The 13027-nt window shown below is 37.6% G+C and overlaps 1 protein-coding gene across 1 annotated transcript in view; it reads right to left on the reverse strand.

Moving 5' to 3' along the window:
- Nucleotides 1–13027, reverse strand: part of WDR36 (WD repeat domain 36) — a 49892-nt gene that overhangs the window by 15291 nt on the left and 21574 nt on the right. Inside the window, exons 15-18 of the mRNA XM_042451781.1 lie at nucleotides 11454–11562; nucleotides 10239–10318; nucleotides 5496–5603; nucleotides 4502–4599 (exon numbers count right to left, since the gene is read on the reverse strand). Of these exons, the coding sequence (XP_042307715.1) occupies nucleotides 4502–4599; nucleotides 5496–5603; nucleotides 10239–10318; nucleotides 11454–11562 (395 nt within the window). The remainder of the gene's footprint in view (nucleotides 1–4501; nucleotides 4600–5495; nucleotides 5604–10238; nucleotides 10319–11453; nucleotides 11563–13027) is intronic.

Genomic DNA, 13027 nt, shown 5'->3' on the forward strand with positions numbered 1-13027 from the left:
TTTTGGGCTCCTGGTAACAGGACCTTCAAAAATGCATTAAGCCAAATATGTTGTAGGTAGAAGAGAAGTGAAATCCTTGGAAAAACACATCATCATCATCATCATCATAATAATAATAATAATAATAATAATTATTATTATTATTTATATACCGCCCTATGGCAAACCAATCCGGGCGGTTGACAACAGTAAAATATAAAATATAACAATTAAAAACATTTTTTTCCTAAACCTTTTTCCTTTAGGAAGATTGCTAAAGGGGGGAGGATTATGACATATTTTCTTTTAAAATGTTGAACAAAATATTTAAGAATAGATACTGACACATTTACTGCCCCAATTATTTCTAAAAACTATGCAAGAGGAAGACTAATAATAATAATAATAATAATATAATCTATTTATATTCCACTTTTTCCCTAGGGAATCAAGGCAGATTGCAACAATTATAAGGATAAAACATCATAAAAATAAAATTACAATATTCTATAGATTTTTTTTTGTTTTATTTTGTTTTGCCTGTTCCTAAAATAGGTAAAACCAAAGAGGTTACTTTTTAAGTATTCCTTACAGTCCTGTCCTATTATCATCATCATCATCATCATCATCATCATCATCATCATCATCATCAATCATCATCATCATCAAAAAGTATGTCAAATCTGAAGAAGGTGCTACAAGATCTCTCTACGTACTGATTCTACACACTAACACGGCTGTATCTTTGAATTCTATTAGTATTATGTTCTACATTTTTTCCTAGAACAAGGCACAATACATTTTTATCCTTCAAACCCCACAAAGTAGATTTTGGTGGATAACAGTAACAAAATCACCCAGTAGGGTTCATACTTGAGTGAAGATTTATACCTAGAGTTCCAGAGTGCTAGATCAGAACTCATGTCAATACACCAAAATAGGCAACATCTGATGCTGGGAAACTTGCAAATCACTCCCCATTCTGCAACTCCACTGAATCTGGCACTACAGTAGCCACCTTATCTACAAGTCTCCTTGTAGGTACTTTTTAGCAGTTTTTATAAAGACATGGGCTGCATCTACGCTGCAGAAATAATCCAGTTTGACACCACTTTAACTGCCATGGCTAAAGGCCATGGAGTCCTAGGATTTGTAGTTTGTTGTGGCACCAGAGCTCTCTGACAGAGAAGGCTACATTTTTCACAAAACTACATTTCCCAGGAATCCATAGCATGGAATCATGGCAGTTAAAGTGGTGTCAAACTGGATTATTTCTGAAGTGCGGATGGAGTCTAAGATGTCTATGTGAGGGTAGCAATAAGAATCTCATTTACTATAGTTGCCCTATGCATATAGGATTAAAACACTATTAAATATGGCCTCTGGGAACTCAATTGGTGTTGAATAACATCAGAATAAAACCAGTTTCTTATTTAATATAATGGCTCTTGGTGCTCCTGAGAGCCAGTACAGGTTTTTTAAAAATTTGGTTTGAAAGAACACTCAAAGCACATACACTAATATTCTCAGTTGTTGTTGCTGTGTGCCTTTAAGTCATTTCTGACTTATAGTGACTTTAAGGTGACCTTTAGCATGAGGTTTTCTTGGCAAGATTTATTCAGAGGTTTACCATTGCCTTCCTCTGAGGCTGAGAGTGTGTGATTTGCCCAAAGTCACCCAGTGAGTTTCATGGCTGAGCTGGGAATTTAGTCCAGCACTCAAACCAGTATGCCATGCTGGCTCTCCATATTCTCAGTGTCCCTTAATAAAAGATGCACTGTAACACCAAACTTTGTTTAACCCATTTTTATCTGATCTTTTTCACACACTGGCTGGGTTCAGACATAACACAAATCCACAATTTAGCATTAGATGACTAATTCCCCAGGCTTACGTTCAGTTCTTACGCTGGTGCATTTAGAAGTTGAATTCCTTTGCTACTAACTATAATTAACTATGGTTTGACATTATGTCTGATTAATCTTAAGTACTGTTGTATGATCCATCAGGATCATCAACCATAACTGGACGTTCACTTGTTTGGACAAAACACAGTTAAAAGTAATCACAATTTGATAAAATTCACATGAAATAACTATCTAGGGTTAGCAAGAAACAGAAGCAAAACCCTCTTATTTTTTCATAGCTACAGTTAAAAGAGAGGGAAGCACCTGAGATCATGGTTCATTTATGCTATGCAAACCAGTGTTATGGTCTAAATGGAACCAGCTATCTAAATGCCCTAGATCTCTTCTGATCTTGGAGAGTATATGGGGCCGTAGGCTATATTTCACAGGGACAGCAATGGCAAACCACCTCTGAACAACCCCTGCCTAAGAAAACTCTCTGAAGTTCACAGGATTAACAGGAGACTTGAAGGTACATATATTAGTGGATGAAGCCACTGTTCCCAAAGTATCATATCAATAAAACTGTGGAATGGCTTGCCGGAAGAGATCCGTCTTATAGCCACCTTAGATGCCTTTAAGAAGGCACTTAAGGCAGACCTCTTCCGGCAGACTTTCCCGCCTGACCTTTTGTAGAAGATCCTAACAAATGTTCCACTCCTGATTATGAATGTATAAATTCAGATGACTAGTTGATGACACAGGTATTTTATTGAATTTTTAATAATGACGGTATTTTATTGATTGCATTTTTATATGCATTATATTATATCTGTATTGTATTGTATTTTTTTCTTATTGATGTGATCCCGCCTTGATCTGCAGGGAGAGGCAGGAAATATAAATAAAAATTACCTGTAATACAGTATTACTGGTTTTTTGTGGGTTTTTCAGGTTGAGCCTGAGGCTGGTCATCAGCACAGAACAATATACATGCAAATCACTCCTGCATTCCCAGACTCACACACTATATATACACCCAACTTTTTCCTGGCAAAGCATTCTCTGAAGATGCCAGCCACAGATGCTGGCGAAATGTCAGGAAGAAAATTTTCTAGAACATGGCCACATAACCCGAAAAACCCACAAAAAACCATGGATGCCAGCCATAAAAGCCTTCAACTTCACATTCAAAATTATTACTATTATTATTATATTTAATTTATTCCAACTGGTTAAAAACAACTCATTTCTATACAATTAATAGATTACGAATGAAAAACATGAAATAAATCAGCGACAAAGGCATAACTTTCACACATTTTTTGAAAGACATGCATTACAGAACGTATAGCTCTAACTTCCCTGGAGGGCATAAATCCAGCTACATTTGAACTTTCGACACAGACATGAAACTGAACTGCTTCCAGTTTCATTACTCATTTTTATTGTAATTCTTCCTTGTATGTTTCTGCATAAATTCTGTAACAAGTTGTCAAACTATGGAAACACTGACACTCTTCTCAGTCACTCCCAATTTTGCCAGCTATTCTGTACAGACTGGAACACCACATATCAGCATATTATACAGACTGGAACACCAGATATCAGCATATTATATGCTCCCTCTCTCCCGTTTCCTGCTCCTGGAATGTAGTTTCAGTGAAATGACTAACTGCATGTAGGACTTACATTATACTTAAAGGTGGGGTCTGAATCCATACAAAATTGGCTGCTCTTCTGTCTTAGCAGAGGTGATCTTTTAATTTTCTTTTGCTGCTTTAATTATTTGTGGTTTCAATAAATATGTTCTGTCTAAGAATCTCTAGTTCTCTAGCACAACTCTGCCAGAAGTTGAACATAGAGTTGTGCCAGAGACCCTAGAAGTTCCTAGAGAAAACATTTCTCTAGGCATTTGTAGGTCCTCCCAACATGATTCTATGATCAACTTCTGGCAGCTGTTAACCACAGAGCTGCACTGGAGGATTTGGAGCTTCCTAGAGCGATGTTCTCTTAGGTAAAAAGAATAGATTTTTATTTGTTGCTTTTCCACATTCACGGGGTGCCTTCACTTCTTACTCTAGCGAATGTGGAGGGTCGACTGTTTTGCACTGATAAGAACCCATGAAAACACCTTTTTCCATTCCCATTACTAATGATGTTAATATGAACCTGAAAATGTCAAGCATAGCTTCTTGCCATTAACAACAGACTATGGAATTATGACCTCTAAGAAAGTGATTTTAATGATTATCAACTGCTACAGTACTTCCTGAGATAAGATAAATAAACCTAACATCAGCACTGCAGTGTAGATGCTGGCTTCACATCATATTTTTAGACTGCTTTTGGGAGTTTTTAAAGAATATTTTAATATGTTTTTTAAAATGTTTTTATCTATGTATTGTTTTAATTGGTTTTCATTTGTTCATCACCACAGGATGATACAGAAATACTTTAAATATGTAAATACCCTAGACACATTTCAGTGTCCAGACTTCAACCATAAAGGCTTTGAGAAACTTGAGAACTTGAAGGATGCCTTTTCCCTAACAAACTCCAAGATTAACCAAATGTGCCCTGTTCACTGGACCATGTGTGTTCTAAGTACTCAGGATATTTTATATCTTTTATTCTCTGCAACTAAACAAAATTCCATCTGCATATATTACTACCTTGAGATGGGCTGGTTCCAGGAAGCATTACAACAGATGGCTCATAATCTGCTGGAAGTGGGCGCAAGGAGACAAGTGAATACAAGGAGCGATTAGACCTGAAAAATCAAGACAAAACCAAGCATTGTAGGGGTGGAGGGATGGAGGAAAGTAATCTACATTAGTGACATCTGTACTAGCAAAGAGCTGTCCAAACAACTAAAGAACTCAAACCACAACAGTTCTGAAGAGCTTGGAAAAGTTTTAGCATTTCACCAAAGTTTTAGATTACTGGCAATGCTAACAAGGAGTGGAAGCACCTGGATAATGGCAGTTGGTGAGTTCCAAAAGGTAACTTCCTCAAGATCTGGAATTTTGCTGGTGCATGTTTGTCCTTCTTTGAAGGCATTTTCCCATTACAGAGAAGTAGGAGGAGAATTTGTGTGGGCTTCATCCTCCATTAGGAGAAGAGTTCCTATCTTAAAGGCATCCATGCACCCAGAAGCTCTCTGGATGACCACCCAGCACTGGCAATGCAGCAGGAAGAAAATTGCAGAATTAATCTTCGACCAGATTACCTATTGCTAAGAGTAGTTAATGGATATGTCAGAAGTAAAACTGCTGGCAATCTAAAGGTTACTGGTGAAATCTAAAATGATGCATAACTGTCTCCACACCGTAATTCTAAGCAAAAGTCTCAATCCAGATTACACAAGAAACTGTTTTTGAAGGCAGAGGAACTCAGAAGCAATATTTGACACAGCAGAAGAGCCTAGAAATAAAGTACCTTTTTAAATTATTCTGTATATTACAAGTGCATTGAATGGACCTAACTTCCAAGCACTATTTAGTTACATAATGAAAACGATACCAGAACACAGTTGATCCAGTAGCAAAAGGATGTTAAAGAGTAGTTTTCAAAGGAAAGGACTTGAATCTTAACAAAGAACAACCCCCAAACTGCCTGATGTCTGGTACTTCTGCTCTGAATTTTGAATACATCATGTGGACTTACCATAAGTAAATTCCAAGATCATCCACATGGCAAGAAGCCAGAAAATCTCCAGTAGGTGACATACTGATGCTTACTGGTGCTGAATCTACAAGGAAACTGTCCACAAGGCTGCAAGAGAAAAATATTTCAGTACATCAGCATTATAAATTAAAGTGTTTGTTAAACTCTACAGATCCACACACTTGATTAAAAAATCACCAGAGTGATCTTTCCTTACTGCTGACCTTGCTTGGCTAGAGGTGCTGGAAAAGTCTCAGCAACCCTTTAGCATCTGATGGACAGAGCCACAAGAGGCTTCCTCTTGACTCTATACTTCAGAGACATATGGCAGTTGAAGCTCAGTATACTTGCTGGCAGAGGGAGAAGAAAAAACAAGATCTGTGTTTTGTCCAATTTATGGGCCAGATTGGCCTTCCCCTTGTCAAGATAGCCTTCCTGAGAGAGTTGAACAAATGTGCCTAACATCATCTAGACTGGAGTTCTTGCAACTAAACAACATTCCTCGTCAGCAAGTGGCAAAGAAGTTGCTGCTCCATTCTCTGTGATTTCTCTGGCTTCGTTTTGCCTGGCTGGGCTGGGGAAGGCAAGAAGATGAAATGGTATCAGCCATACCTTTTTTCCCTCTTATACAAATGAAGGAGGGGAAAAAAGCCAATCAAGTTGCATAGCATCTTATCACACCTACATCAGTTCTGCTCATCCTCTCCTATCAGAACCCAGATACTCGCTGCCATGCTGAAAGGTGGAATTTCTCCCTCTGTCCTAGAATCATAGAATCGTAGAGTTGGAAGAGACCACAAGGGCCATCTAGTCCATACTACCATAATCAGTTCAACCCACTGCAGGAAATCCAAATCAAAGCATCCCCGACAGATGGCCATCCAGCCTCTGCTTAAAGATCTCCAAAGAAGTACAGCTACACAGCCTCAAAGATCACGAGCTCTGTTTTCTTCCCTCTGCCATGGTGCTTGCTATCAAACAAGATAATTTAGATTCATAAATTTAATTGTGTTTTAAAATTGTGTTGTTTTTAGATTATTCTTTTGTGAGCCACATTGGGCCCTAATCCAGGAAAACGGTGGCATATAAATAAATGATGCAAACAGAATAATTGAAGAAATTATGCCTCTTCTAAAATGATGCTTGCCAGTTACTCAGATTTTTTGTAATACATTTCTGTAAAAACAAATCTGCTTCCCAGTTAATGAAGATTTATTTGTACACTGGTCCCCCGGGTTACGAAATACCCAGGTTACGAAATTTTCGGGATACGAATAAATCCCATAGGGATTTATTGTTTCGGCTTACGAAGGTTTTTTCGGGTTACGAAAAACCCCCGGCGCTGTTTTAAATGGAGCCGCGGCGCAGCCGCGGCTTTTTCCCCATTAGCGCCTATGGGCTATTCGGCTTACGAAGTATCCCGGGTTACGAAAGCGGCGGCGGAACGAATTAATTTCGTAACCCGGGGTACCAGTGTATTGGATTAGATTTTTATTTGTACAGTATTACAGTTGATATAAATGGTACACTTAAAATAATGTAGTTCAGCTTCCTAGAATTTATCTATGCATCACTCACATCACCCCATTCTCAGTAGCACAACTGATACACAAGCCCTACTCAGTGGGACTCTTTTTCTTGCAGCTCCAGGGGTTGGATGCATGAGATGGGGATGGAAGATGGGCTCAGGGTAAATAGCAGTGTAGGTATGGTTGTCATAATTGTCCACTATTACCAGGGACAAAATGTGGAACAAATTCAAGACCAAACTGTAGAACAACTGCAGGACAAAACTCAACCCAAAATGTAGGACATTTAAGAAAAAGAGAGGACCTTAAATGTCCTACATTTTGGGCTGAGTTTTGTCCTGCAGTTGTCCTACAGTTTGGTCTCGAATTTGTCCTGCATTTTGCCCCTGGTAATAGTGGACAATTATGGCAACCGTAAGTGTAGGCCCAATAGTGGGCAAAAGGAGATAAGGTAATACAGGGAGGGACTACTAGACATGAGGCAGAAACACAAGTTATGGCACTGGGTTGGGTCAGCACTTTTCTCCCTCATTGGCCATGGCTGGAGGGAAGTAGCAAAGTAAAGGCCCAGCAGAGGCAGACATTGGGCAGACTCTTCTGCTCTTTTCCGACCTCATGCCACTCACTCAGGAACCAAGAGCATTGCAAGAGAAGGCCTCCTGGAGATCCGTCAGTGGGAGTGGTTTCCCTCTGGTCCTGAGTAAAACATCACTGGTGGGATATAGAGGCCCTTTGGATTCCTCATCCTTTGCCCCACTCACCAGTTTAGGCTTACTGAAGCTCCCAGTCCTGACCATTCTCTCTGTACTCATAGCAACAGTACAGCACATCCAAAATCATAACCAGCTTGTTCACAGGGCTCCCTGCTGGAGCTCCTCTCTCTACTATACAGCTGAGTTGAGACATGGGAGAACATTTGGTCCCTTCAACCAACACAGCTGATGCCCATTCCATTCTTTTAAGCTGGTATGAAGCAGACAAAAATGAAGTGCAGTTGGTATCACTTACTGGCATCCTATTTGCCTAATAAATGCTGAACTGTGCACAGGTACAATAAATAGTGAAGCAGAGTTTTTATTTTGGAAATCCTGCCTCATTATCCAAGTCTGATTACTGGTTCAAAGGAATTTTGAAAGTTCTGAGTATCTGCACTCACTATGTTTACTCAACAGCTACCCAGTAATGAAGGATTACCCGAGAAGGTTGAAGCTAGCACAGCAGCAAGTGCACTGTATGTCTGAGCAAGAAAGTGATCTGGGGGTTTCATTTTTGAATGGCCAAAATCATATATGAAACTAACAAATTAAAGCCAATTAAAAGTTGTCCACATTGTGGGTGCATGCAATCAGTCACTCAAAAACTGTGTAACTGTGGTTAAAGAGTTAAATGTTCCAAACACCAGATGAACTTTAGTTCTCCAAACTTTATTTTACTTATGCACTTTCAGCCCTTTCTTTTAGATTAGGAGTAGTCATCAAATAGCCTTATGTAAGTTGTTGGATGTTAACTGCCAAAATTCTTTGTTATTGGCTATGCTAGTTAGTGCTTACAAGATATGCAGAAACCTCTGGAAGGCCACAAGATGCCTTACATTATGCGAAAAGAATCAGGTATCAGTAGAAAGGAAAGACTGTACCTAGGTTGGACTCTCAGGCAGGGGAATATGGACCAGTAAACATGCATGCTACACTGGAAGTTCAAAACAAGGTAAACAGAAAACTGCATTATGTATAGTTGTGAATTTGGGAATATGAAAGACTATTAATTCAATCTTCTAGAAGACCTTTGCTTAAATAAAGTTTGATAGCCTACATAATTATGACACTACTTTTATTTCTGAAGTAATTAACTCACTGGTTTCATATTACAATATTTTATTACATTTGTTCAGGTTGGCAAGGGCTGATGGATATTGGGGCTGAACAAATGAACATTTGGAAGGACCAAGAGTTCCTCAGCAATGGCCTAATATCTAAAAAAGGTAGCAAAAGTCCAGTACTAGGATAGCCAGAATCAAGTGTAATGCACAATACAAATTAGTTAACAGGCACAACAATACATCAACCATATACGATAATTACCATTTATTATTTACATTTGATGCCATACATGGAATTTCCAGGACTAGCTCCTGAAAGATCTTATCAGAACAAGAACATTTCAGGTTTCCGAGCAAGCCATGTCATATCTGAATGTCAAGTCAATATTCAGGGGTAAAGTACAAAAAAACAAGTTCAGACAAGAATGCCTGACGTAGAAAAAAGGCAATTTATATAAACAAAGATTATATTTCTGTCTATTTGTGACTCTATCAAATTAGCCTGAAATTCTCCAAATCTGGGTAGGATGTTTGGGATGGTCTGATTTAACCTATGGGTTATGTGGTAGATAGGGAATTCACTCTGGGAAGTGCTGGGGGCAACCCAATTCTTACTCATTTACAGAGAATAGTGTGTTTGCATGAACAACAGAAACTGAGCATTGGAACTACCAAAGATAGGCACTTATGCTCCAGAGCAGGTGAAATGGAACAATCATAATAAATGGTTAATGATTCTCCCCAGCAATGCTGAGTACTACAGCTAGTTTTAAATGAATTCAATGGACATACTGATGGTGATTACACTGGATATTTTTAATCTCACTATGAATTTTGGGACTCTCACAATACCTTGTCGATACACAGTCTGAACTCTTTCTGAAGCTCATTTATTATTATTATTATTATTATTATTATTATTATTATTATTATTATTATTAACCTTTATTTATAAAGCGCTGTGAAAGAACAACAATAAAATGTGTCAGTTGGATAGACATTGATAGAATCAAACCTCTTTTCTCTTAGTACACGCTAAATTCCCATGGCTCAAAATGCTCTCAAAAGCTACCTTAATTGAATAATATTTAATAATATTTTAATATGTGCAAGAAGTTGCAAGTTACATCTGAATACTTTAAAGATCTCCCAAAGACCACTTCTACAAATATAACTTTTGGGTTAAAGCAATGCTTCTCGTGCTATCTGATGTGATAGAGTGGCAGTTATTTTTTCCAATGTACCAGAAATCAACATTATATTTGTACCTGTTTCTTTCCTGGAAGCTTGCTGGGGACCAGCAGGTAATGGTTCAGGGACCACCACTTTAGGTACCACTCCTTCAAAGCAGGTGGACATGGTTAACATAAGAAAATAACGAATACATTTACTTACCATCCAGATGGTAGATCCCAAGTTCTAATAGTGCAGTCCATAGATGCAGTTATTAGCCAACGACCATCAGGACTGAAAGCCTAAAGCAGAATACCATCAATTTTTTTATTAGCCACTGGTAGTGCAAAATGGTAAGTGAACGGTTTAGTTTGGGTCCCCCATACAATATTACCCTAACCTTTATAAATTGTTAGATAATGCTGAAGCATAGAACACCAAAAATATGAAGTGTATGTAAGATAGTGATCTAGTGAGTTACAGCACTGATTCTCAAACTGTTGGGCCGGACTCCCAGGGGAAGCGAGTGTGTTGCTCAAGGGGATGTGTGAGACTTGGAGGCCCTGATACTTCTTTCCTTTTCCTCTTCCCAAACTTTTTTGTCTGTAAAATTTATACCTGAGTTGAGTTAAATACTTTATTTAGATAAATCAGTTCTAATTTGAATGAAGTTATCGCCTTATGAAATGTTAAAATATGAAAATACATGAATGTGCAAATGAAAATACTCACACTAAACAACATATTTTTATTCATATACTACATCCAATGGTGGCACAGTGTCCACATGTAAATGTAAAGGGGGTTACAAGGATAAAAAGTTTGAGAACCACTGAATTACAGTACTTTTGTATACTGAAATTCAGAAGAATGTAGAAGTGTATGTACTGACTTTTCACTTTTTGCAGGTTTTTCAATACTTTTTACTGGTTTTTTTCCCTTCAGAAAATGGACTCAGTGTACTTTGACAGTTCCCCAAATCATTTTACAATGTCCTGAGAAATGTAGTATTCTCAAAATTTACCTATATTTACTTAGAATCACTGGAGAGTTTAACAAGCAAATGAGTTTGGAATGCACATGTGCCTAACAGATTAGGCACAAGAGATATGTTACAGTTAAACCAGTGTTATTCAATACTGGTTATATCATTTAGAAGACCGTCTGGGCTATGATACAACATCTGTACAGGGTAACCTATTACAATTCTGCTTTGTCTTGTAAGAGCTCAGAGAGGCTTGAATGAAATTACCAGTCTTTCAGTCATCCACTCTCTTCACTTTACTAATACCAATGAATGGGTACACCAAGACCAACAAGTACATATGACATATTTTTGTACAAACCTCAAAGCAGAAAGATCTAACATAATTTAGATACAGACTGGTAGTACCTATATCAGTTTACACAAATTAGAAGATATGCATATAGACTTACCAAGTCATTTATCTGGCCTTGGTGCCCAGAAAACCTTCTCACAATTCTTCTTGTTTCTATATCAAGAACTATAATGCCAAAATCATCCATTGCAATTCCCAGAATGCCACTGGTAAAATTCAGCAGAACACAAACATGTATTTAAAAGGGGACTATAAATTAAGATTGATCATCATTGATACTCTTAGGTGCACCTCTATTTTTCTAAAGAGTTACTTACAGTTTAAGGAAAACCTCTTAACAGATGTTTACATGCAAGGGAAAAAGTCAGAAACTGGATATAATAGAAGATAAAGGCAGAACATGTTGAGCAAAATAGGGAACCAAATGTAAAAGGTAAGAAAGTACGATGAAGTTTGGAATGGTAAGTGGCTATCAATCTCACCTAGATATTTTCCTAAAATATTTGGCATTTTGCAACAGCTCAGTGAGGTGCATTGGTAGGGGTGCAAAGGGGAGAGATAACTCTCCTCCCACTTTTACTAGATTCCATTTCCCCCTCAGAAGTCCATTATTGCATTCTGATCTGAATATTGTTCTACCTAATTTTAAAGGAGATATTTCATTCCCAAAGAAATTTAGCAATAGTAGTACAGTTGATGTGGTCTCCCAAGATATAGTCTCAATATTTATTCTATATATCAGAAGGTTGGAAAAAAGAACAAGAACTATGAAAATATTAAATATATATATAACATGAACAGCAAGCTTGATTTGAGAAAAGCTGGACTATAAATTGATTAGAATTTTGTTTTGAATTATTTTATTAAGGCCCTGCATATATTTCAATTTGCTTTTGATCTTATGGATAGGGCTCACTTATGGTATAAATTGGTTGCAACTAATATTAATAGAAAACTAGTGCTTCTTATTCAGCTGTGAAGACAATAAATTCAAATCAGATTTTATTTGGATGGAATTGTGGTATAAATCAACTATCTACTCAAACTAGAATAAATCAAGTGAAATTCATGCACTTACTTAAGTGGAGATTAAGAAATCACATTCACTTCAATTTACCTACTGTAAGACTGGATTTAGTCCCTTCACAGAATCCATTCATATTAACTATATGTCAAATAGGGATATATCCTGGCTGTTTTTATTAATTTTGGTGTTAACAGCACAGTTACTAGGATGTCACCTTCTTTCTTTGTTATGTCTTGATTTGGAATAATCAGATTCAGTTTTTCTTTTGGATTGATTTGGCTTTGACTTGTCTAAATAAAACAGGTATTTGGAGAAAGTTCACTAGTTTTACACTTATATACTGAAATGAAAAGTTGCCTGTTCTAGATAGAATCATGGTGTTTAGGGAATCAGGGACATACCCAAGGGGCGGTCCATGGGGTCCGGACCTCCCCTTCCATTAGATACAACGAATAGCGCGTACCGCTGCACCCAAGCTCCATTATAATGGTGGCACTTAGTCTGGACCCCCCCTTTCCCAAAATCCTGATACGTCTCTGAGGGAATGGCTGTTAGAATATTAAATCAACCCTAGACAACCTTTCCTTGTAAAAGGCTTGTGCTTTTGAATACTTAAGATTGATTGCTGATACAAATTTTATGTG

The sequence above is a fragment of the Sceloporus undulatus genome, chromosome 2, assembly GCF_019175285.1.
Source record: "Sceloporus undulatus isolate JIND9_A2432 ecotype Alabama chromosome 2, SceUnd_v1.1, whole genome shotgun sequence".
NCBI classification, from domain to species: Eukaryota; Metazoa; Chordata; class Lepidosauria; order Squamata; family Phrynosomatidae; genus Sceloporus; species Sceloporus undulatus.